At 39.8% G+C, this 27,722-nt stretch overlaps 1 protein-coding gene across 1 annotated transcript; it reads right to left on the bottom strand.

The window, feature by feature from the left end:
• Positions 1 to 441: 441 nt before the first annotated feature.
• On the bottom strand, positions 442 to 27,722 carry mtus1a (microtubule associated tumor suppressor 1a; the record flags this gene model as incomplete). Its single annotated transcript, XM_080036103.1, has 13 exons — positions 442 to 1,736; positions 2,249 to 2,346; positions 2,452 to 2,568; positions 3,245 to 3,340; positions 3,481 to 3,554; positions 3,791 to 3,896; positions 4,433 to 4,647; positions 7,986 to 8,052; positions 13,320 to 13,657; positions 19,619 to 19,708; positions 22,764 to 22,973; positions 25,254 to 25,491; positions 25,761 to 27,722. The coding sequence occupies 13 exons, from the start codon at positions 27,720 to 27,722 to the stop codon at positions 1,508 to 1,510; spliced, it is 3,840 nt and encodes a 1,279-aa protein (XP_079892229.1). The 3' UTR covers positions 442 to 1,507.

Here is a 27,722-nt window from a genome sequence, read left to right as displayed (position 1 = left end):
TTATGATTTAGGAATATACTTCATTTTAGGATTTGCAGTTATGAAAACATTGAAGGATATTTGACTCAAAGACAACATTCCCAAGGCGGGGCTCATATACCTGCTGAGTTCAGGTTTTCCAGTGCCAGGGAAAACTCAATTCCTTTGAAAGGTGGAGTCAGTGATTCTGGAGAATGCTCGTTTTCAAAATCAGTGAATATCTCCTCACAATCTACCTGTCCGCACTGTGTGTACATTGAAAAAAAAAAAAAGCTGGTGTTAATACACAGCACAGGCTCTGTAAAATGTTATGCAAACAAAGGGCGGGGACCCACCATGGCTAGCATTGTGTCCCTTTAAAGAGCATGGACTGCATTTACAGCAAGCACACAGTACAGTATGACAATCTTATAAAAAGTGAACCATAAGTAGAAGTTTAAAAGCTTGACTTGATACAGCAGGTATAATACAAGTCTTTATTAATTGCATATTTCAAACAGGGTCAACACACAAATAATAAAAATTCCAGACAAAATACTCAGACATTTCCAAGAGGCAGTGTCTCTGACACGTACTGTAAAGCTTCTTATGGTCAACTCAAGACCCCGACATTAAAGCTGCATTAAGGAGGTTTCATAAAGGCGCTGGGGTGTGGGGTAGGGGGCGTGGGGGCGTGGGTTAACAACACTCGGACACATGCGCAAAGACTTGGATTGGTCCCATGGTAAAACAAATGTGAAACACACAAATGTGAAACAAAAAAAACAACATGAAAAAGACAAGAAACATGAGGCCACAAATGATACTTAAACCGCCAACATTTAAACTGAGAACATAGACATCAAAGAAACTCTGAACATAAGCTGAAACTTGCACCGTCCTGGTGTACTGAATAGCACAAGGCTGTCACTCATAGCGTTGAGAAATACCACAGGAATCCAACAAATGCAATTCCATATTTCACAAACAAATATCTTGAATAAAATGCGTCCCGTGGAGGGACAGTGTCATCTGTATTAATGGCTGTTCTGAATTCAGATTTAACATGTCGTGGTGTCCAGACACAGATGTTCTCACTCACACAGCAGGCTGAACTCTGTATCTGCTACACACATGTTGACATTTGCGAGCATGGGTGTACAATTTTCTACTGCATTTACTGAATGTAATGTGCATGCACTGAGCCACAGGACAGACAAGCCTCTGCCAAACAAGAACAAGTAACAAAAATAGTGTATCATTTCATAGAAGTCCTGAGAATTCCTTTTTCTCCACCCATAGAATCAGACGTGAAAGGCAAAACAACAAGGTGACCTTGCTTTTAAATAAGTGCTTCTGTGCGACTTTTTACAGTCTTAATTTTTCAGCATCCCTGTGCAGATAAGTGTCAAAGTTCATCCAATCCAGAAGGAGCTAAAAGTCAGGATATTTGTGTTGCTAAGCGACGAGGAAACACACATTCCGGCTCTAAATTCCATTAGGATAACTCAAAGGAGAGGGTCTGCTCACTAGAAGCAGGGGCCCACTGTTATCTGGGTGAGACGGGCGGGCTGGAGAACAGAGCAGAGCTGCGAGGTGATTGGAGGTTGAAGGAGTGGGAGGGGGACATGGTTGTGGGGGACAGCTTGCGTGGGCTGCTCAGGTCTCCGTTGTGTAGTTTCCACAGCAACTCCTCGTTCTCCATCGACAGACGTTTGTTCACCTTGGATTCTTTCTGGAGCGTTTCCTGCAGGGCTGCCTGGTCTGTGGACAGCTGTCTGTAATGCAGCCAGACAATAGGACTTTAGAAATGCTCTGAAGAACAAAGTTGAGCCACGTTTTGAGCCTGTGTTTTGCTCTCAGCCCCAAACTGATTGGTTCCTACTGAAGATGAAATGCTTCCAGAACTGACTACAATCATTTAATTTATTTCAAGTTTGTTTTTGTTTTCAATGACAGATATCAGCAGATGGGCACTGTATTTTTTTTTTTAATCTAACGTTAGCTTTTAGCAAATATTACTCAAACTTGAATGAGTGGTGTATTTGTTGAGCTATTTTCAGCTGTGGACGCTTTATGTTGAGTTTATTTAAGATCAACTACAGTGCTTTTATTCATTGTAAGGAAAAACTGCGTCACCTCGCAGCTCCGGCGTGTGCTCTGTCTATGGCTCAGAGCAGCATGCACTCCTCATGTAAAGGTATAGTGAGTCAAAAGTAATCTAACCGTAGACAAGTGGTTATATCCTTCAAAGTCTGGTTTCCATAACTATTCATATGGTGAACCTTACCTTGACAGTGCAGTGTGTCTATCCATTCGGGCCCTGAAGTCCTCATTCTCCTGCTGGACCCTCTGAAAGCTCTCATTCAACTTCACATTTTTCTCTTTCTGAAAATAAAATTAAAAAGTGAGTTATACATTATTTTCTTCAAATAATGGCAGTATAATTTCTTGTTGCCCAGAACCAAATGTTTCAACTCCCTCAATTCTCACCAGCTTGTCTATATCCATCATCTTCTTCTCCTGCTGGTGCAGCTGTTTGTTCTTGATATCCAGCACAAATTTGAGGCTTTCAAGCTCCTGCTCCAGATACAAGGTGTGGGAGTCTTTCTGCGGGACAAATAACAAGTGCCAAGATGTTCAGGGAATGTTAAAGACTTCAACAATGATTAAAGACATTCTCGGAAATGTCATAACACCATATATCTAAATTCATACACAGAGGGCGCCAGGCATCACTTACCAAACACAGATGCATCTTTTTTCAATGTTTTTTTATAAATGAGACCAATCAAAAAAAGGATTTACAATACAGAAATGTCGCTATCAAAGCAACCTGGGCTTCCTTAAAACATCAGCAGAGGCTAAGTCTGATTGCCTCGATGCCAAGCAGCAAAAAATATCTACATGTGGTCAATATTTATCTGCTGCTAATGCTATATCATAAAAGGGCAATATTGGAGAGGCATGGTAATGTGAGGTAGTTAACCTAATTACTGTCCTGTGCCAGGGCTGAATGCTGAGTATATGTGGCAGCCTTGACAGCACTCGGGGAAGATTAAAACCTAGACTCTACCGAGAGGGCGGGCACTGCTGTACATCGGTTTGTGTGGTTAAGAATGGTTATTGACCTGACAACTCTTAAACATGAGGTCCATTTAAGAAAATGTGCATTGATTTTTGTTGATAATTAATCTTTCTGGTAACAATTGGCTTAATGGTTACCCCCTTGAATTCCTATAGGTACACTGGAGTCTTCCTATATAAAGCACATAGATAAGGGTACCTGACACTTTGCAGCCATATCTTTCCTCCTGTTCTCCTCTGCCGTTAACTTCTCAAGGAAGGCTTTGTTCTCCGCAGTCAGCTTCTCAATCTGTTCCTGTGGATGTACACAGCATAAGAGTCACTAAGTCAAGTTTTACTCATGTTATGAATTGCTATTGGTTATATGAATTTTGTAAAAAAAAAAAAAAAAAAAAAAAAAAATTTAATTAAATTTGAAATAAAAGTCAAGCTTACAGAAAGAGCTGCTTCCGATTCTTCCAAGGTTTTTTGCACAGACTGCATCTCCTCATTGTGGACTTTACGGAGCTCTGAAGAAATTTACAGAAATATTTCAGTACCGGTAATCTATAAAACAAAATATCAAGGTCTATCACAATTTCATGTTACCATTCAATAAAAAAAATAAATCATACATGGTTAACTAAGGCAGACAATTACTCAATGCTTTCTCAACTTGAATCAGTTTTGAATAAACTCATAAAATGCAGCTTCAGAGAACAAATAAAGTTTAATAATTTGATTGCGTCCTGTTCACTTCACTCACCTTCCACTGAGGTTTCATACTGCTGTTTCACACACTGCAGCTGTTCTGTGTGGCTTTTCTCTAGTTCCAGCTTCAAGGCTTTATGATTGGCTTCCAGCTCTCCCATCTTTAAAAAGAAAATGGGATGCACTACATTTTGAAAAACAGCTTAATGTTCGTACATTACATTAAAATGTTTTATAGTTATTTTCTCCTTAAGAGAGAAGAGCCTATAAATTCAAACAGAGGAGGCATTAGGGCTGTACAGTATGGTCTTAAATGTATTCCATGGTATAGTTTATAGCAAAGACAGTATAGGTATATATCACGCTATATTTAATCCATCTAAAAATGTCTATATAAATGCTTCTGAAGGGGTAAAACACTGGTATGTTAGCCATCATTGTACTCTTGTATTACTAGGACATTTCACATAGTACAGAGGTATTTTAGGAACATTTATTGTGCAAACGTTAATGCTATTTACCGGTGACAAGGTATAGTCAAAATCCATACTGTAGAACTAAGTCATACCAGTGTACTTTCTATAGCCCTCTGTGTAATTTCCACCCCTATCTCAAAGGAAATATTTTTGCATGAATAATTAAAATGTATAATACAAGTCATATTATTTTTTAAACTACATTTGGTTTATTGACAAACCTGCTGTTGCATGAGAGTCTTGCACTTGTCGGTCTCCTCTTGGTAGGAGAGGTGGACCTTGTCCCACTCTGTCTGGTAGAACTTCCGAAGCCTCTGCTCCAGTCCCTCCAGGTCTGTCTGGTGCTGCTGCTGAACCTTCTGCAGAGCGTCCTCCAGAGCAACACGCAACTCATCCTTCTCCTTCTCCAGAAGCTCTGTAGAATGGACCGAGCTAACTGCAAATAAAGAAAAAAAAACAATATTCATTTATATTTTTCAAGATATTTCTTTATTAGGTATTTTTACCTTTTCATTTGACAGTTGAAAAGGTACAGAGTGGAATTGAGGAGAGGGGGATGAATTGCAGTGAACGGCCTGGACCAAAGTCGAACCCGGGGTCCACTGCGACAAGGACTGAGCCTTAATGGTACACGTTCTACCCACTATGCCATGGGAGCGCACAAAAACACAATTTTACCTCAATGTCAGGACATTGGCATGAGGTTCAGGGCCTGTATACAGCTGTGTGGACTGTAATATTCATTGAAATAGGGTTAAGTAAAAATCCTATTAGTAAAGTGCTTATGTAAGAAACATGATATGTCCAGTGAGGAACCTCCATTTAGCAAAGTTCTCTCTCGATGCTTATGTGTTCTTGCTCCAAGAAGTAATGGAAAAACTGACTTCAAAAAAGGGGAGGGTCATCTTGCACTTTACTGCACATGCCAACTAAACAGCAGCAGTTATTTATAGGCAGATGAAGATACGATAACAAGTCTCTAAATTACTTCATAGTATCTTGAAATCAGTGCCATAGTTAACACATTTCCTAAATCCTTCTTCAACAGCTGGTAATTTGCCATTTTTAAAATGAGGCAATTAGTTAACTTTGTTCTGTAACAGTTGCAGTATTTCCCCACTGTTTCTATCAACACTATAAGTGTTTCTATCGGATCTCAAGTGGGTGACTGTGACCAACTCCACAATCTGTCTGCAGTTTAAGTGCCAGTGCACAAACACTGTTGATGCCCAGCAGCTGGCGTTGCTGGGCGATGTGAACTTCAACTCACTAGCAAAGTCAAACTGATTGTGAAGAGTACAAAATAACTCTCAACCCACATGTTGCTCTGCTATACTACACTGTATGGCAAGTACATTTTCCAATTCACTGCTCTCACAAACCATCAGGGCACACTCAAGGTGAGTGTACTATTCCTTAGTAAAAGTAATCGTAAAATATGATATCCTATTGTAAAACAGATTTAGTTACCACAATACTATCATGATCACCAATAAGCCATCATGAAAGGGTCTTTGGTCTCACATAAAGAATCCTTGTTAGCCACAAGGGCCACATGTTGCATTTGAGGTCTTTACTGGTTAACACCTGTGTATTGATGGTTGCAATTTAGGTTATTTTGGACAACTCTGCCACGGAAAATATGTCTTGATGTGTATTCCAATTCTTGTGTGGATGCATTTCAGTACAGATCAAATACTACAGCTGCATTACGAAGATACACTGCAGTGCATGGGCATAAAGATTCACCTTTCTAAGAGTGGAATAATGGCAGCAGCTCCAGGAACAGGGGCCAAGCTAACATAGGGAAAATCTATCAGGCATTTGGCATGTACAGCTCAACAAACGGGGCCCAGCACTGCAACAGAGATTTGGTCATATGAGAATTTCTATAAAAAACACCTCATGTGCCTCATATGTGGGGGGAGGGCCCAGTTAATCTAAAGTTAGCTGTATTTTTGGCCTACAGTCGGCATGACGATGTGGTTTGGAAGTTTCACAGATGATGAAATGAGGATGGTGAAAAAGGCAGATCCCTTTAAGACGTCATTTTATGTGTGTGGAATATTAACAAAGGGGGAGTGGGGAGCTTTTAACCCCCAGTTTTGGCTCGGGCCAAGAATGTAATTTATTGCTATGAGGAGTGAGATCAGTGTGGAAGCAGGCACGGACACAGGCTGAGGAGGGAATTAACTAAAAGTGTATCGAGTCTCATTACATATAACATATTCCTTTTCACTACTTTCAATTCTTATTTTTAACATAAATCAACAGGAATTTGGTTCGGTTAGCTCACAAAAACACAGCTACCATGAAAGCTACCATGTCATGAAAAAATCTGTTGTATAATGTTCACATGTTTACACTTAAGTGTCCATGTCCTGCAGCAGCACCCATGCCTGTGTTTGAAGATGCTAGAAAAGTGAAGACAGAACCCTTATAAATTACAGAGGCCTAATTTGTCAAATAAAGAACCTGTCAAAAAGGACAAATCTGCAGTATTTTACTTGCGCATTACGTGAAAGCCTCTTCTTAAAGCACTGTTCAGTAAAAATATGCATTTGCAAAAGGTACCTTCATTTCGATTAGCTCAACGTAATCTTGTATAAGGTTGTGATAGGTTTGAAACTAATAGGCTACCCAACGTTAATACTGTCTACCGGGGTAGAATTTGGGTAAGGTTTAAAGAGGTATCAATAATTGGATATGGTCCAACACCAGTGTACACATAAAAACAGCAGCACATTTAATTAGATTGAAGGAATGTGTTAAATCGCAGATATAACAGCGCTTAGACTATAAGAGCAGTCATGTGGAAGTCCCGAGGCTGCGGGCGGGAGGAGGAGCAACGATACTATTACTGCTGCCTCCAGTATGAGATATGAAAGCTGGTGTGCGAGCGTGTGTATGAGCTTGTGTGTGTGTGTGTGTGTGGGGCAGTACATGTGCCTGAACTTGATAGGTTATTCTGTGTGACAGCACTTAGACTGGACATAAAGCATGGCTGGGTCATTGTCGCCAAGCAATCACAAGGCCTCAGGTGGTTGCATTCCACCACTGGGAGCCCCTTCTGTGTGAGGTCAGGGGTCAACCTAACCACTCCCTGTGGAATGAGCCGATACCTCTCTACGTGGCAACGCTTAAAACAGCACACACACACACACACACACATGGCTAGATAATTAACTATCTGATTTTCAGCAAAGGGCAAAGCAATTAACATGTTAGAGAAAGAACCACAGGGGGCATCTATGTGGTGGCCAAAAGCAAACAATAGAACATCTCCCCTGCACACAAAAATGTTAATATTTTTTCAATTAAACAATTCTGACAAATAAGAAAAGTTAACTCGTCACAGCACAAACCACTTGGTGGCGCAGCACTGAACTGTTTATTTATAATGGAAAAAAGATTGAGCACTGAAATTGAACTGGATAACTTTTTCCCTGGAGGAATTTGTGCAACCTAATGTGTGACTATAGCAACAATGACTCAGTAACTGTGTTAAATTATGACAACAATACAAGTGAACCCACAACTAAATAGCAATGATGAAAAGAAAACAGCAAACAGGAGAGCCATATTGTCCTCATTATCTAAAGCAACAGGATCCAAAATGTTTACTTTAACGTCATGTTAACTCTACAATCAGCAGGTCAACAACACTTCAACTGAACACTCAGTAAAAGCCGACCGTGTAGCAGGGAGTGTGTACTTTGGTGATAAGGACTTTGAAATGAGAGGACGTGTGATCAAGGTGACCTAACAACTTACCGAGTTCTCCTCGAAGGTTGACCAGCTCCTGGGACAGATCCCTGCAATGCTGCTTTGATTCATCGCGCTGCGGAGGAAAAAAACAATGTAAACAGTCACTCACATGCTCAAGAAGATGAGAAAGAAATGACAATAAATATCACATTTGAGCAATGCTGGTTTTATGATTTTGAAGGATTTTTGACAATTAAATGGATGTTATGACAGGGCAACACCCAGAGATACATAACCATCTAATCAATACATATTTTTCCAACCAGGATATTGCATTCTCTTAATGTAAATACATTAACAGCATAGCAAAAACAGTTTAGAAAGATAAAAAAAAAAAACATTAATAAGAATAGGCGGAGGGGGATTAGGGAAAACTTGACATTCAACTCATGTTTTGAGTCTTAGCACATGCCTTCTGTCAGCCTAATTCCTTTACTACTCCCTTTCTGACTCATTTGCAGTAGAGAGGGGGGCTGCACTGTAACTGCAGTGCTCCACCAGACTTTAAACTGCTGCATTAATGACCAAAAACTGTTTACCTCTTCTTTATGACATTTCTCTTCATATGCTATGTCATATAAACAACCTGACACACTGAACAGCACATCAACACAGCCTGCATAATTCAATTCTGATCCTCGGACAAAACAGCAAAGTAATACAAGCCAAATATCACTTCACTGATCAGTTTACACAATAAAAATTATATTACACCCTCACATGCTATGCCCCAGATCAGTATCTATTCCTAACGGCGCTGTAAAAACAATATAAAAGCCAGTTACCCTCTGTGCAGTGCAGGGAGCACTAAGGCACGCTTTGCTGCCTGAACAGCCCATGATCCAGCCTCAATCTGGGTCTTGGTGCCAGTGTCTCCCCCCCCCAGCTATGGAGACCCAGTACTCCAGGACAAACAGTGGTCCAGGTGGACGCACCACCTCCACAAACACACCTCCTCCTACACTGCCCCGACTACATCTGAGGCACGGCTGAAAACACCGCTCCACTGGCTGTGTTGAGTGACTGCAGAGTGCACATTACCGTATTACATCTAAAAAGACAAAAGGGGCAAGGCTAAAGTGTGCAACAAGAACAGCCTCTTACCCAGTGGAGGTGAGGTCACTTTAAGAGAGCACTAACAGGCAGGCGGATGGGAGAAAACAGATGAATTGTACAGAGCTGCCTGACACCGCGGTGATGGAGAAGGACTTGTGCCGTGCAGTGACCTTCCCAAGGGAAACATGGAGAGGCTTCGTTACAGCCATCCCCCACCACTCATCATCCAAACCGACGTTAAATCATCCCCTCTCCTCTCCATTGCCTTACTACTGCTGGCTCTGTGGGTACAATCTCTCCATTACTAGATGATATAATGCTGAGGCAAGGCTCATTTCCAGATTCTGTGTGAGCTTTTACAGTCAACGTATAATGTGTCAATTGTTGACTAAATGCCAAGGTAATTATTTATCAGACTGCATTAGAAACAGCACATCTTAACCAGTAATGGTCACTGCAGAAGGGCCGAACAGTAAATTGTATCATAGCTTAGATCACATCAACTGCTGTCTATGCACAGACTAAAGGATCATAGATGCAGTTTCTCACTTTATCTCACATACAATGTTTTGGCTCTTTGTTTTTTGATGACTTCAGATCTTAGTATTCCTTTTTGAAAAATTATTTTTTGGTACCACTTTTCTGGTATCCATATACTTAAAATAATCTTGCATAAAACCGTATTAGTCAATTTTGTCAAAAATAAATTATTATAATGGTAATCAGATCTCTATGTTGGGGCTGTGCATATTTTTTTTTTATCATTCTTACTTGATATCCAATGACATCTAGATGGCTGCAAAGAGTATACATGTCCCCAGAGTATATCAATATGATACAATGTCAGGTGTCGAATACCACTTAATGGTAGACTTAGATCAATGATTAATTGCTTAGGATAAAGTTACAATGTCCTGGAAATATTGCGAATATCAAGAAGCAAGTTAATGAAAAGCAACATTTAAAACAAATCTATGGTTATCTGGGGATTTTGCATTCCTGCACTAAAGTGAAACTTGTGTCAGAGCATTTTTTCTTGGGAAGAAGGTATGCCAACTAGGTCCAGTGCTGACACACTCCATCCAAACACATGATAAGAACCAGTGCTCGGGCCTTGCTTGGTGTTTTGGCTGCTGTTCATAACCATATCAAGTCAACAGCTGGGACACTCTCACACTACGAGGGTACAGACCGGCCAACTATTCTGGGTCTAATCTACATGCACAGTTGTATGTGCTCAGTGTTTCTTGTCTATATTAATACAAACAAAAACATTGTTTAAAAGGACTTATATACAACAATCAGTTCAAATATTGATAGACAGTGTGGAAAATTTAAGGATGAATTGAAATTAACAAATAAAATAAAAAGAAAGAAATATGTCCATCAATAAAATACACAGGATAAAGTAGAGAAGTTAAAGTTGAGTCACGGAGGCTGACACAGCTGCTTTTCTAACAGAGAGGAACCAACTTGTTACTGTTGGTATTTCACATGTGTTGATGTAATCAGTTTCACAACGTTGCTGCCCAAACAGATGGACATGAGTCAAATGTCAGTGACTGGAGATCACACGCTGTTCCTCAACATAAATGTGACAAATTTAAACATGTATTCCTCTATCAAATCTATCCATCCATCCGTCCGTCAATACTGATCTCATAAAATGAGTTACTAGTAACTACTGGCTTTATAATGCCTGGAATGTGCCTCTCAGGTTTCAACAGGCAAACATGTTCACAAGATGGCTGCTACATATCTGAGAAAACACTTGACTACATAATCAGAGAACCAGATTTTTTTCACTCATTTTTATGTCCAACAAGCAGCACAAATTAACAAACAACAATACTAACTGAAGCTTGCAGTAAAATTGGACTGATATGAACTCTGTTACTATATCTGGGGCACCAAGCGTCTGTCTGGTAAGTCTGAAGTGAGGCCGTTGCAAAGGGATGTTCTGAAATCTAGGTCGCATAAGGGATATTCTGTTTTACAACAGAGAGAAGCAGCAGAATTTCATACTTCTAGAAACTTTTAATAAGAGTTTAGCTTATAAGCTATATAAAGCTATAACGTTATGGCATTATTTTTTAATTATATAAGGGTGATGGCTTCAAATAGGCCAACTGGGTTTTTGCCTCTCCATGCACTGTATTTGTTTGTTATTTTTGTCACCATGTACAAATTGTGCAAATTTCCCTGTGATACTTAGTAATACAAACAATACCACAACGCTTGTAAACAGAAGCTTGTTAAAATAAACCTTGGGACACATTGATGGAGTTACCAGACAATTATTTTCACTTGGGGGCAGCAAATGTCACCAGAACCAATCAGAAGGAGTCACTACAGCATCAACAAGCATTATCATTCCTGAGCTACCAACACAGCTAAAATGTGATAGACAGCTAGAAGCAAAACAGCAACAGCAGGTTTTTAAATAAGCGTACTACAGTGGGGTTTTTCCTCTGCTCCACCCTGGTGCCCTATAGGTCGATGATATCTGCAGTACAGTGATGCCGAACTGATTAAAGATTTATGTGTTTCATGCCGGCCGTTTTTACAGCCTCATACATGTGCATTTAATGGATTTGGCCTCGACACACTGTGCTGATGAGTCAGAGGGGTAGCAAATATGTCGGAGCTATTGCAATGGAGCCATTGCTAGGGAGTGATGGCATGTTGCAGGCAAATTTGTTCCTTGTGCCACTAAACCAGGTCTCATCTGACAGTGACATTAAACCCAATTAAAAATGTTAAGTAAGAAAGGAAAAAGCTACAACCCAATAACCTGTCAGATAGTGACATCATTAAGATTATAGAATATAATTTATTTTGTCTTAAAAAAAAAGTGCTATAATTGGAGGGTGCATTCCAGTGGTTTCACTTAATCAACACGTATGGTGTGAAATAATTGACAAGGACACTTCTAATGTTGAATGGAGAGGGACAGAAATAGCTTGTGACATTTTATGTACTCTAACAAGGTAACGGAGTATGCCTTATATATTTAACCCCTATGTTTGCAGAAACATAGATATAATTTTTAGGTAACTACATTTCACCAATCTAATTGAATTTTATAATTCACTCATGTCAGTCTATTAGGCTTCTGTCCAAACACCACATCATCCTTTTGCTATGACAACAACTAACTGAGGGAGTATGATGGTTGGGGTCGGGTGGAGGGGAGCTGATAGACAAAGCCTGTTTGCGCTGCTCTGTCTGTGGGAAGAATAATCCCTCGGGGCATCCCGTTCCTGGAAGCCAATCACGTGACTCACCGCTATTAAAAACAGGTCCAAAACAAACACCAAGCTTAAACATACATATTTAAAAAGGCTGTCAGGGTTACACTTTGCCTACCTTAACAACCAATTCATCTATGTCGGTAAAACTTAAAAGAGACAAAGTGAGCTTTTAGATAACCACAAACTGTGCTAACGATACACTTATACTTTCAAGTTGTAATACTTTTTACGATGTTTTGGATTGTTTAAAAAGTATATGTGTGTGTGTGTGTGTGTGTGTGTGTGTGTGTGTGTATATATATATATATATATATATATACACACACACACACACACACAAGGATTAGCAATGGAGCAGGAATAACCACGACTGCAATCATAGAAGTCAGATAACCACAAATGTACAATACTTGAAAGATCTCAACACAAATATACAAATCATGCAGCAACAAAAATTAATTCTTAAATGGAGGAGAGTTTCTCTTTGATCCAGTATAACTTTGGTTGTTCAGTGGATGACAACAACACCTTGGCTAACTTCCAAGTGTCTGTGTGTGAAGTCTCCTCATACCCCTACAGTCACTCCCCATGCTGTTGCTGTCAATAGATATGCCATTTGCTTTGCCTTCTATCTACACACAGGATTTCATGTTGCAAAACATTTAGTTGTAGCAGCACCAAGTTCATAAGATACATTAGGGCTTTTTCTGCTATAAACCACATATTGTAAATGTAGAGATCAATAGGTGATATCTCATGTCATGAGTATCCTGCTTTTACTCTGGACATGTTCATTTGTGTATGGCTTATTTTAATGTGTATGTTAAAGCCAGCATTGAGTTCTTTCTTGCATAGCGCTTAACCTCTGTCTTCTATAAATAGGATAGGATGTCATTGAAAGACCTCTAAATTATTTTATTGAATAAAAAAAAGTTGGTGGGGCCGCAAACCTAATTCTAATAAAGTAATTCTGAAATAGGCTTCACACTAATAAAATATAAACTTCCTATCATTAATAAAATGTTCTTACCTCTGCCAAAGCTTGCTGTAAGACTATAGCGATAGCCTCAAATCTTTGGTTACTAGCTGCCAGAAGTCCACCATGTTCCTTGATACTCTGGTCCTTTCTGCCCCCCTCAGCGGCCCTGGCTGGCACCACATCCGGAGGTCCGTAACTCTTGTTTGGTTGGGACTTCTGCTGCTGCTGCTGAGGTGGCTGCTGGCGGGCGCTGGCCTTGGGTTTGCTCTTGTCCACTGTGAAAGAACATGTGTTCAGTGTCGTCGTGACAACATTGATCATCATCATACCCCCCTCCATAACAGCGTACCCGTCCTGACAGCGGTACCACCCACCCACTATACTCTCCCCTGTCAGGGTCACAGAAGCAGCAAGCTCCAGTGTCAAAGCCCTGGATAATTCTTATGTCCTAAACTGTCCTGTCCAATCAGTTTGATGATTCCCAGTGCTGCTTCTCCGACAGCCCAAACATAAAAATAAATCCTCTGAATGTAATTATTTTTCCATATCCTAATTCGATCTAGTGCACTGCAGACACTGGTGGTCACCAAGGACAACTTACTTTAGCGAGGCTATGCTACTGTAGGTTTGATTTACATCAGGTTTATAAATACATCACCTCCATTCAATAACTAATGAAGAACGTTTTGTTGACACAGCCACAAAACAGACATAAGAATACAGGAACAAAACAGTGATAAACTCATTACCACTGAATATTAGTGGATAAAACGGAAAAGGACTTATCATTGATAATATTAAAGCATAAATATTGTCTCTCTGAAAGCTGTTTGTCTATGGAGGAGACTGTAGTGTGTTATGTAACACTGCAGTGAGGATAGCCTGAGACATATCAGGAATACCAGTGAGTGGAATATATACTACGGCACCAGCAGCCTGTGGGCATACTCACTCAGCTAACAGCTGTAGAGTCCATTAAGATTAATGATGGACAAAAAGCAAATATTGATATGGTTGCATGCACATTTGATACAGTAAAAGCGTGTGTAGTTAAAACCAACAATTTGCCCCCTTAATACAATGAAGATAAATCCAATGCATGTTTATAATTGTGCCCTGCCCTTTATGAACCACAAACCCTGGAGCGCATTAAAGTTAAATTTAGATGCACTGAGCAGAGGTATCATTTTAGACCATCATAACATCCCAGAATATCACCAGCATGTAACTGTTCTTGGTGTAATGCAGCCTTTCCCACAGAGTCAGTTCCCTCCAAAAACGAGTAAGAACAGGATCATGAAAAGCCAGATCCATCTCATTTGATTAATTATATCTTGCGGTCATGCCACAGACAGACTTGAGTTTACACAGCTCCATATCAATATGTGAAGTTTACCTCAAAACTAGTTCTTCAGTAGCTATTACTATTATCCACCCCTTTTTTTAAATTGAAGGAATCATTTTACATGTATGAGCCTGTTCTGTATGTTGTGCCTTTAATAATACTTTGTTTTTTAAATGTTTTATACTGAAACATCATTTCAAGATTTAAGACAAGAAAAACTAATTCCAATCTACATCCCCTATATCCACATAGAGTTTTTTTAAACTACATAGAAATGTTTTTTCTTTTACGTTTGCATCATGTATGCTACATTAGTAGAAAAATATCAAAACGTAAAACCCTTTTCTGACACAGATCCAAACAAACATTTGAGCTGCTCAGTTTATAGTGGTTTTGATGACGCTGCAGTTCACTAAATCAAAAGATGATTTATTTTTAAACGAGGATGCCCTCTGCTGGTTGTGCAGAGAGGACAAGGAGACACCTTCTCAAGTGGCACATACAGTAGACAATGTGATACTTCTACACTATGATGTGAACTATGTGATGCTTTAACCAACACGTTAGTAATAAATGAATAGTTGTTTGTCAGCAGCATGTGGATCTCTTACCCACCTGCAATGTAATACAAGGTAGTCATTAATAGTTATAGTTATTTTAATAAATAAATAATTATTTAAAATTTGAAATGTTACTGTCGTTTTCTTTTCACTTGCCCTCTTGGGACCACAAAGTTGGCCTCTAATAATCTCACTTTTAACCATATAAAAAGGGAATAAACATATCCATTTATGTTTTTTTTCAAAGCCATATCAGTATTTCGTGCAAAAGTGGAAATTATGCAACAGACTTTGCTGTTGAAAAAAAAAGGAAAATCACCTTTTTAAATAATTTAAAATGTTCCAAACCTCTCAGAAAATCTGAGATGTGGGCAACGATTCTGACATAAATAGTGAATTATATGAAATGGCATTTTCAGTTTTTCTTTTCATATTCTGTTTTTTTTTTAAAAGGCAACAAATTAAAAACCTGTATGTGCTTCATTCGGACATTGACCAATTGACATGTGTAATTATCATGTGCTCTCACAAAACAGACAAATCTGCACTTTCTGAATGAACTTGACTTCATGTACGCACATAGGCTGTTTTTGAAGTGTCTGACCACAGAGTTTATTACACACATTGCCTTCTCTATTTCACATTTTCTTCCAGTCTCAAAGAATCATTGCGTACCAATTCAACTACTACACTTGACATCAAATACTTTGTGATTGAGTGACTCCAAAGCGTAGCGACTCCGCTGCTGCAAGGAGACATCACACCATAGCACAAAGCATGACGGGTGATGAGACCCTTCACAATCAGGCACTTGTTGTTATAGAGCTTAGCTATCAATGCCAGACAATATTTCTCAGTGTAGCTTTCACTGAATACTTGACTGAAGAAGTTATTTCACTTCGCTATTAAAATCTTTAAGACTGTAAAAATTAGTTGCCATATTTGGTCAAAAGCCTTCAAAAAAAGAAAAATGGTTTAAATAATGTGGGAATCGAAGGAAGTTTTGGTCTTCCCACAGTCCCGTTCAGCCATCACAACAAGGTTCACATAAAGACCGGGGACCAAAATAACCTTGGACCACCTCAGGGTGAAACAGGAGTACTGGGTGTCCCAGTGAGCAAGGCGGCAGGATGAAATGCATCTTGACAGACAGTCATGTTAAAAGGTGGCCTCACAAATAATGTAAGACAACCTAAAATGTCAACACTGCGAGTTTGTAAGTAAATAAAGACAATTCAGATGTTTTTGTCAGTTGTGTAGAATAGACATATTTTGCATGTCTGTATGTCCTTGGGGAGAGACAAATGCTCTATTGCCATTCCTATATTTATTATTATTATTATAATTTTTCAACATTAAACCCCCCCCCCCGATTTACTTATTCAATTCAATGATCTAATGAGAAGCGATTTAATATGTTCTACATATTTTAAAGCCCCCTGAGGCAAATTGCTATTTGTGATACTTCACTATATAAATAAACATTTTAGATTACGTTTGTTGAAATTAAATAGTTCCTTAATTCAATTTGTACCCTAAAATACTCCTGCTGTGAGTCTCACGTTTTGCCCACCAAGGTAGGTAAATGAAAGATGAACCTCCTGCCTTGCCAGCTAGTAAATAACCATGCTAAAAATAGATTTCAGAAACAGCTAACTGTACAGGTCTTCGTGCGTGCTTGGGAGGCAAATACTAACACGCCTGGCTTAAATATCACAGCACATTGACCCACAAAAAGCAAAACAATGTCAATACAAATACGTAACCATGAAAAAATTGACAGACCTGCTTGAAAAATCATAGTGCTCTTCCTGCATCCTGAAAGCAGCTGAATGCTTCGGAGTAAACCCTTGGCTGTCAGACGCACGTGGATGTTGGACAAGGAGAGCTTCGGAGACCATAACATCGCTCAAAAATAAAAGCAAGACAGCAACTGTCTTTAGTCAATAATAACTTAAAAAAAATAAAAAACAATGTCCAAATGCAGAAGCTTGATGCAGGCTATGAACCACATGCCATGGTGCTCCTCAGTGTAAGTTGTTTCAGGTAAAAGCCGCACTGACTAGGAGCAATTAAATAAATCAATAAAAAACAGTAAGTAGAGTTACACCACTGAAACAGACTTGTACAAAGTGAATGCACTCCGTTCAGCATGGCAGGTCTCCCAACTCAAAATCTAATTCCCAGATTTGAAGCCTAAAAGACGGAGAAAAGGTTGAAGTCTGGCCAGTTGTTTGTGGCACAGCGCAATAGATGTGATAGGGTCCGACAAAAATAACAAGTAAAAATCCCTTAATCCTCTTGGTAAAGCCAAGCTTCATCTATTCACCAAAACAGAGCCACATCTCAGAGCGTGATTTGATGATGGCGGAGCTGTAGCAGAGCCAGGATGCTAGGCAGAGATGGGAGGGGGGTGGGGTGGGAGAGACAGGGGAGGGGGGGAGGAGCCAACAGCAGGACTGCAGCCAATAGGAATTTAATCTAGACCCCCACTCGTCCTCTCGTTCACACTCTATCCCTGTGTTTGTGGCATGGCATGGTTCAGTCTGAATGAGCAGAGATGAAAACAGATTGCCTGGCACAACTCTGTGAAAATGTGCCCTCAGCCATGACTGTGAAACATGCATAATCCAATAACAGCAACACAATCTGCTGACTAATATAGGGTTATATTATAATAATAATAATAATAATAATAATAATAATAATAATAATAAGCTGTGATTATGAGGGTTTTACAGTACTATAACACTACATGGTACAAGAACTTGTCTGCTACTTTAAAGTCAAGTCTGCTCAAAGATAGTAGGTCAACCAACAAAACTGTATGAATCAATCATAGGAATCATTCTAAGGACGGCCAATAACAATTCGTCCGACCCCAACCACGTTCTGAACACCAAGTCCAAGTTGTTCCCCTCATAGCAGAGATCGAAGATTCCAAAATTGAATATGGTTAGCCTGAAGCAATATTTTGTGCACCCGTCAATTGCCAAACTAAATACAGCCCTTAATTCCAGATCAAATCCATGCTGATGGGCCTTAAGTGCTGTCTTTCCTTGTTGAATTTGTCTATTTTTGGGTCCTGACTTGATGTCTTGATTCTTGTCTTTTTGGAAATATTTTCTGAAAATAAAGTTGTGTCATATAATGCTGGTTGTTTTCCATCTAATTTCTGTAAAAGAATAAGATCGAGCGGACTGCAACAACACCGTAAAAGACAGGAAAATGGACAATAAACATAAAACATTCCGTGTGAGCAGCAGAAAGCAACAAAGGGCAATAAAATAAATAGCACTGATTACAGATTTAGTGATTATGTTTACAGGAAACAGATGTGAAAGAGTCTGAGTGGCCACTGAAAACAACAAGGATACGAGAACTTAAGATGTTCTGGTCAAAATAGGCACAAACCACATCTGATATATCAAAAGTACTACAACTTCCTTATATCACAAAGCACATTTTTTTCCAAGAATATCGTGAACAAGTTTTCTTCTCCGTTAGTTAATTCAAAAAGTTTAACTTTTATATTTTCTAGATTACAGCTCATGAAAATAAAAAAATCCAGCATCTGAAAAACTTCACAAAATCACGAAATTACACAAGACCAATCAGGAATATTCTAGTATTTTGGGACACTGGATTTCCATGAGCTGTTGGCTCTAATTATTACAATTTATACATAAGATTGTATTGTATTTATGGTGAATATTCGTATAGATGCTAGACCAACTTTAAGGATAAGGCAGCAGCAAAACACAGGAAATACACTTAATGAATACAACTTGTTTAGAAGCCCAATCTGTGTCGAAAACAAAATAGAAAACTCTTACCAAGTCCAGCTGAATTTGTGCTAAAAAGTCTGGCAACAGGCGTCTTTTTCAGTGGAGTGGCTGTAAAGGTTGAAGCTCCTCTGCTGGTGGAAGTCGTAGGTTTACAGGCTGTGGCCAAAGCTAGAGTTGGAGGCAGAAGACCCAGGTGAGACACGAGGCAAGAGTTAATCTGACCCATGATGTAGCAGGCAACACTGGCAACTGACCACCACCGCAGACAGCTCTTATGTTAGTCCTTAGTCGTGTGATTTAATCAATCACTGTTTTCATTTAAAGACAATGATGTGTGTAACTTAATCAAATCATGACCAAAGAGCACTCACACATGGTTACCACACAATTTGTAAGTGAAAAACAATAGCCGTCTTTAATCATGTGAAGCCTTAGCCTGATATAATGATGCCATTACCTTATCTTAGGTAGAGGATTGGATTTTTGGATCAGTGTCCCCTCACTCGTATTTACTCAGAAAGTGATATTTAAAATTGGGCCAAAATTAAGATCTATGCCTTTAAACAACCTATAAAGATGAAAGATGCATGCTTGTATAGAACAACAAGATGAAGAAAGTAAGAGTGAGTGTGTGTGTATAGAGAGATGTAATCCAACCTGGTGCAGTGTTTCTCGCAGGCGTTGTGATGAGTCTCGCTTTCGGCACCATTTTGAAAGGTGTTTGTTTCTGTGCAGCTCCTCCAGAAACTATTGAACAAGTAAATAAATACTGATTACCTTTCTGAGACATTTTTATACATCTTTGCTTGTTATTCAGAATGGGGCAGATCCGTTCCCTTATCAGTAGCTGGTGTCAATACAGCTGTAATTTTCCTTATTGGATCGACATCACAGATTCACGTACTGATCCATATTCCTGTGGCTAATGAAGTAAATCAAGGTCCTTTTGAAGCGGTTGTTTCTTTACAGTTTTTGCTGCCTCATTTATGTAAACAAAGCGGGCACACTTAGTTTACATTTTATTTTCTTATGTACCAGTTTAAACACCAGATTTATTTTCAGCAAGCACACAGTATTGCCAGGTAGCAGATCAGGCCCAGTTCTAGACGGTTAGATTAGGGTGGGCCTGTAGAAATTTTAGGTGGACACACTGGGCAGAGAGACCGAAGATGCGAGCGCACGCAGACATTTTTTGCCCTTGTAAGATCTCTGCATCTGCTTTTTGGCATATTTACTGTGAATTGTGTAGAACACAATATGCAAATAAACTTTGAGTGTTGCTGTGTGGGAGATTTGATTCTTGCATGTTTTTTTTCCAAAATGTTTATGAATAACATATAATATACATTAGGCTTTACACTACATAATGTATCTTTTTTTTTTTTTTAAATTGCAGTATTAACTGTAGGCAGCCTGAGCTGATTGAAGAGAAAGCTTTGGGACTGGGCAACCTGGATGGTGGTAGTCCAGAGCTATATACTATACACACTATATAGTCTTTCCAGTATTGCCTCCGATGTCCAGCTGGGTGAAAATAGTAGCCAGACGAGGTCACAACCCTGCTAGGGTGGTCCGGGGGTATGCCCCCCCCCCCCGGGAGATTTTTTTTTTACCTTTTTAAAGTGAAATGCATGAATCTGGTGCACTTTGAGAGGAAAATTAAGAGGCTAAATCTGAGGAATTGTGTGTGAACAAATAACTTGGAGACACTGGGTCAGATGAATTAGAATCTATTGAAGAAAGACACATGGATTTTCCATAGAAATATAAATTTGAAATAAAATATTATGCAGGGTCCTCTGGGATGGGCTTGGTGCTCTTTCTTTTACGGGACATATTCTTCTGTAATATAATGAATTAATTTAAATGCAGTGATTACATACTACATACTTTACATTTACATAATATGATGTTGATATCAAACACACAAACTAAAAAAAAAGTTGTGGGGGCACCCCTGGCAGTCGTGACCCTAAGCCACCGCTCATTTTGCTTATGCCTCGGGCCGGCTCTGCTGAACAGTGACCACTATAGACGGGAGGGTAACTTGGAGGCAGGCTGTCCTGCCCACCCAATAATACAATTAGAAGCAATGCATGGTAATGGTATATTCTTTAGTATTAATTGTCTGAATTTTATTTGACATTTTCTTGGACAGCGAATGAACAGGTCCGTCCGATAGTGGGTCTGAAAATTCCACAGACCCACTATCTGTGGCACAGCCCACCCTGGCCCCTGTCTACCGCTGGCCCTGTAGCAGATTGTGAGGAGATATTCACTGATCGACAAAAAGTGATGTCAACAAACATTCTCCAGAATGACCTAGTATGCCTTAATCAGAGTGCTGTGTGGTTAACTACAGCCTCATGTGGCCTTACACATAATACCAACAAGAACAACAATAATAATTTTCAAGAATAAAAGAGCCATGGTATCGGAATTGAAGAAGAACTGAAAGTGGATGGTGCCTTTTTAATACAGTGCTTCTGCAAACACCATTAGCCTCATGTAGTCAGCTGCCACTAGTGAATTGTTACAATGCTATGTTAATCTACTTACAGGATGTAAACAGAAGGTTTCTGATAACATGCACAACCTCATGAGCAACAAGGTAAATTCCTTCCTTTATTGTTATTAAAAAAAAGTATTTTACTATAATAATTTAGGTAAAATAAAATAGAATAACAAAAAGTGAAGCTAATGTGACTATCACATTTTTACCATAGCAATATTTTATAAATATGTATTTAAATGCAAAAACAATAAGACTGAATGAGTATATCTATGTCCTCCAGGATAAACTAATTAAAATATCCATAAGACACCGCAGTTATGATTCAACATCCAGTCTCACTTACTTCTCCACAGCTTTCTATCTTTTCCATTAACTACTGCTAACAAAGGGATGATACAGAAGCGATAGGATCCAATGAGCAGACACGTCAATAGTGTGAGATCACAGTTAGATGCTGCGCTGCCTTGTGTCGTTAAAGAGGAGCTGTTAAAAACATGAGCTGGAAATTCAGTCCAAGTGCAGCTTCGAAGTTCTGTGTAACCTGCCATTTGTTTTTCATTTAAAAAATAAAATAACCTAAGAAAAACTGCATCTGATGTCGTCTGAGATGCAATATAGCAGCAATGTTATGTCTGCTCTCTTTCCTCCAGGCAACGATGTGTGTGTGTGTGTGTGTGAACTAGAGTGGAATAGAGCCTGTTGCCATAACAACCGCACACAAGGGGGGTCCCCCCAGTTTGGAAAATAGGTCCCATCAGCCAATCATAATTGTGCATGCTGTTAAAGATGCTAAGAAGACTGTAACAGTGCTCATTCTATCACTACAATATAACAGTAAGAAAACGAAAATACAATTACAGAGTTCACATTAGAACCATTCAAAGCTCCTGAATGCAGAGGTTTTGATACAGATGATAGCTTTGAAAGATAGTGTACTTTCTTACAGAGCTCAAATTAAAAGAAATATTATAAATTTTGTCAAATGTTTTTAAGATGTCAAGTGCCAATGTATCTTTGCAGATGTGGAGGCATTATAAATCAGGGAAAGATTTGCATCGGGTGAAGATTTAAATCCAACCCCGTCCTGAAGTGGGTCACCATTTATAACACACGCCCCTCCCCTCCTTGTCCAGATGTGGCCTAAAAAGCCCTATGAACACAGTGGCCTGACCCCAGAAAACATCCCGCTTAAAACTGATTTTATACCTTTATGTAATATCCTTGTTATTCAGATAGAACATCCTATTTCTAAAAAAAAAAAAAAACATAAATCCTTGTTTGGCTCACCTAGTGTATTCCCAGCTCCTTCATTGAGCCCTGTGTGAACACTGGACTGGGCCAGGTTTCTGCGTGATAGTCGGGTAGCACTGGGAGGGCCCATAGCAGAGGTGCGAGAGGGGGTCTGAAGAGGTCGGGATCCATTCACTTGGGGCTTATTGCTTTGCGCTGAGGGAGTTCCAAGGTATGGCCCTACTGTTGCCTGTGCTCTCTGGCTGCCTGCAAAGGAGCAATCGAGCACAAATAAACACTGAAGGTCAGCAACATAAAGTCCTTTATTAAGGACAAATACACACATTGTATTTGCGCATTGGACATGAATACAAATGCAGGCAGTAAGGATTTCCCCAGAGCTACCGTACAAGACAAATCAGGTCGAATCAACCACACACACTTTATTCATAACTGGTATAACTGTGCATTAATACATCCATTATAAGGGATATTTTTTAGGGACGTTTGTCCGATAGCAAAACAAGCAAAAACAGTAGTTAAAAAAGGATATTTAAAAGTCTCAAAATGTAATGAACAATAATCCCTAACAGCTTTCCTACACTCCTTACTGCTCAATTCGACTCGACGTCATTGTAAAAGAGGGTAACCCTCAATTGATCTTTTGAGAATAAATAAAGGAAAAATGAAAAAATAAATCAAATAAATTCAACATAAAAATACAAAACTTACCTATCTTACTCACTACAACCAACATGTCAAATTCAATCAACAATATGCAAAAATATTGCAGTTTCAGTAAAATAGTGCATCCTTATGTTATGGAGTGTTTTTGTAGCTGCAGTTACTCCTTTATTACTGTGCTCAGAGTGCTTCTGTTTCAAACACTGCTTTCTCACTTGATGCTATTGGTGAGCTCAAAACCTCCCTTTCCTTCCCCTGCTTTTTCCACTCACACAGACGGCTTCCCATCAGAGGAAGAATCCCCTTCCTTCCCATTAGACTCCTCTTACTATGACAGGATACCCCCCTGGATATCCAAGTTAAATGTAAGACTTTTTAACCTATTTTATACCAATGTCGATACTGGCAAATGTTGCTTTGAATAAAGAACATTTGTTTTAACTCACATTGATATACTCACATTGACATACTGTTACAATATATTTGTGAAGTTTGTGTATACACTCCAAGTATTTATTTTATCTTACAAAAGGGCAATCAAAACATGTAAGACCTTGGTGAAATTTGATACTTTTAAGGCCTCATTCTGAGCATGTAAAATTAAATGTTTTTTAAATGACTTTAAGACCCCTCTGGTACCCTGCATGAAGAGCAGAGGGAGTTGATTGTTTATTCCCAAGAACTGGACAAGAGACCGGAGGTGACATCTGTGCCCAACACTGTTCCTGTGGAACATTGACTGAGCTCATCAGGAGGAAGAAAGAGTTGGGCTCAATTTCTCCCTCTGATGGCGAGACTACTTTACTACAACCTGAACCAGTTTGTTTACAACAACATGTGTAGGTGAAGTAGATTTATGAACAATTTAATTTCAAAAGGTTAAGTCATATATTATGGAGAACGCTTCAGTCTGGGAATATCTTCTCACAATCCGCTACCTGTCTGTACTATGTGTCCACTGAACAAAAAAAGCTGGTGTTAATACACAGCCTATGTAAACAATGGAACCCACCGTAGCTAACATACTTGATTTTGACAAAAAGTGCCTTTGCCAACAAGCATTCTCTAGAATCACTGACTCCACCTTTTACTAATGCCATTCATTAACTTGAATGTTCTTTTTTCATTTTTTATGTCATTTTCACAATTTTAGAAATGATGGCCAGTGAATTAAAACAATATTTCTTTGTTTTTTGACGATTGTAAAGCACCATCTTCTGACATTAATGTATTGCTTTGAAGGATCTTGCTGTATCAGCTACAGTTAATAGACTACACACAATACCAAGTATCGGAGACGCCTGCAATCCTACAACTGCAGACCAAGTCAACTTTACACAATAGTTAGGAAATCATTAGCTCACTGCATTGTCAAAAGCTGGTCACAAGGCATATGAGGGTTCTGATTGTGAGTCACTTACTGTTAATGTTTATTCAGTGAAATGTTAAGGTCCAAATCCTTTGTGAAACAAAAGACTTTAAACTGTTCAAGACTCCTGTCATGTTATCACTCAAGCTACGCTTGGCTTGTTTACAAAAAATACACAGCATGCCATTTACAGCATAGGGATGCCCTGGACTAAGAATTTACATAGTTGAAACGATCTTATTAATAGGCTGATAAATACCACAATAGGAAATGTATTATGATTAATTGCAATAAACCAAGCAATTCCATGTAAAATCAGACATTCAGCAACCCCATAGGGCGGGACAGAATGACACTTGTTTCATCACCAAATTTTGAGACTATTCGACGGTGAGATTGGCAGTCGAATCAGGCTCCTTTGATCGAATTGTCATCTATTCAGTGTCATCCCGAGTACAGTACTAGAAATATTATTAAGCTAATATGAATTTTACCTGCACTGCTCTTCTGTCCCGATTGTGGTGACCCTGCAGATTTGGAGGTCCTGCGTTCGTCACGTTGCGGGGTGACCTGCCTCTGCCTGGCTGACACGGTGGCTGGTCTGGGACAGGCTGCTGGAGCTTGTGAAAGTGATGCTGCTCCTTTTGTTTGTTTAGAAGGCGGACGTCTTTGAAACTTGCTCTTAATGTCGTCCCATAAGGCTCCTGCTATTGATGATTTCCTCGACTCTGCCTGAAAAGAGAGCAATTTCATTAATTTCAGCAAAAATCCCTGGAAGCGCAAACCAAATATTTGACTCCTACTCTAAAAAAGGCTTATTGGCTCTTTCCTCAATTATTTTTTAAAATTATTTATTTAATGAGTTTTATAGAACACAGAATATTAACAGTTATATTAAATTTAACAGTCATTTTTATCCTGTCCTTTTTCACTTTGTATGTGTTTTTTTTAACATGTTCATTACATAAACAATTGAATTTGAAACAAGTCCATATACTCACCAAGGGGCTGCTCTTCTTAGCCCCCCTTGTGGAATGTTCAGCAGGTCTGTTTGTGGCCCCAGCCTGTTTATTCTGGGAAGAGCAGTTGAGGTTCCCCGGTTTGGTCGGGCCTTGGTGGGTGACAGGTTTGGTAAAAGTAAAGCTAGTTGAGACCTTTAGAGGGGTTCTTTTCTCCTCGAGTGGCCTAGATAATGAAGGATTCTCCGATGAGCTGTGAAGCCGTGTCGAACGGACTAAAGGCTTGTTCTGACCCGACGCTGCTGAGCCTGCTCTGACCTCAATTTTGGTTGACACGCACTTCGCTGGAGTCGGTTTGGGTTCTGTTTGGACACTTCTATCAGGGGATTTTTCTAAGGATGAGAAGCAGAAGGTCTCGTTGCCAACGTGCTGTGCTGTAGCGCCTGCCACTTGGCTTGAGTCTGTGTGCTCTGTTTCAGAACAGACATCATTGCATCTGAATGCTGACCCAAGTGTGTTTGCAGCTGGGAGGTGGAGAGGTGAGGATTCTCTACTCTTGCCCTGTCCATCCACAGCAGTATCTTCAGGTGACAGCATCACCGTCACACCCAAATTGTCAGCCTCTGCATTCACTTTCCTCTCAGCATTACTGACCATTCTAATGTTGGAAGGGGATGTAAGGCTAGTCTTTACCTTGTCAGGGCTAACCTGGAAAGTTACTCCTCTATGTACTTGTGCTTGTTTGCGAAGTGTAGCGCGGACTGGCGTTGGCATTGGATGCACATTTCTTGTAACAATTTTAGATCTCACACTGCTTAAGTCTGATTTAGGAAATTTCTTAATCTCCATTTTCTTGACTCTGCCGATTGAAGGTGGCATTCCGGAAACCAAACGTTGTTTAGGAGTTGCAGAGATTTGCGGCTTTTTAACTGGATGGAGGGCCGGGCTGTCTGCGTTTCCGGGGAATGGAGATTCTGAAAATGAAGGCAGCGTGGGGATCTTGTTCCCAATGGTTTGTATAGGAGTGGAAGTCTGTATATCCTTATCATTGTCTTGCCTAGGAGACAAATTGTTCACAAAGGCCTTGCCTTGTCCTGGTGTAAATGCACCAGGTAAATGGAGCAGCTCTGCAAACTGAGACTCTTTTCCACTATCGGCAGGAGATGTTTCACAGATAAAAGTCATCAAAAGAGCTCCTTCATTTTCACTTGGCAGAGCTACAATAGAGGGGGATAGAGGATCATTTTCCTCATTCGTCTGGTTGAATGTCATGCCAAGACCTGGATGGCCTGTGATATCTTCAATTACTCTTTCTGTGGATTTTTCACAGACATCCGGAAAAGTGGTTGACAGAAGGTTTGAGTCAGAAGCAGGAAATGCTGGATGGGCTGCAGCTTGGCAGATTGACGACTCATCCATAGAAGAGAAAACCAAGAGAGACTGGTCCTCCAGACAGAAACTGCTGCTCCTTATGACCATTTCCCCAGAGCTCAAGGAGTAGCAGTCATTCTCAGTGGATCCTGTACGGGACATCTCACATGATCCCAGTTGGCTTTCCCTCCCAGCAGAATCCGGCGACATCACCACACTGTTACTTCCATCATATGGGGTCTTGCTCAAAGCCTGGTATTTCTCTGATCCATTCTCATGGTTTCTCAGACTCAAGTTTTCATTCCAGAAATTCACACTGCCATTGACAGGTGTGGCAATAAAAGTCTGATTCAAGTTTGTGCTTACACTACAGATCCCACTAGCCTGTAAAAAGGTGCTGTTGTAGGTGGTATCCACAGGGGAACCATCGACTAGGCAGCAATCGAGCACGTCAGGTGAGCCACTGGCTTCTCTGTCACTCATGTTGGAAAAGCTGCTTGAGTCAGGTGAAGGAGACTGTGATGAGTCAATGACATGACTCCCATTGGTGAGGCCCAGCTGCAGGTCTCTGGGGGGCAAAGGAGATGTTCGCTCAAATTGGTCAGTGGACAGGTTACATGTCTTATTAGACAT

The sequence above is a fragment of the Ammodytes marinus genome (assembly GCF_949987685.1).
Source record: "Ammodytes marinus genome assembly, chromosome: 10".
Taxonomy (NCBI): domain Eukaryota; kingdom Metazoa; phylum Chordata; class Actinopteri; order Uranoscopiformes; family Ammodytidae; genus Ammodytes; species Ammodytes marinus.
This window is presented reverse-complemented; position numbering and strand designations above follow the sequence as displayed.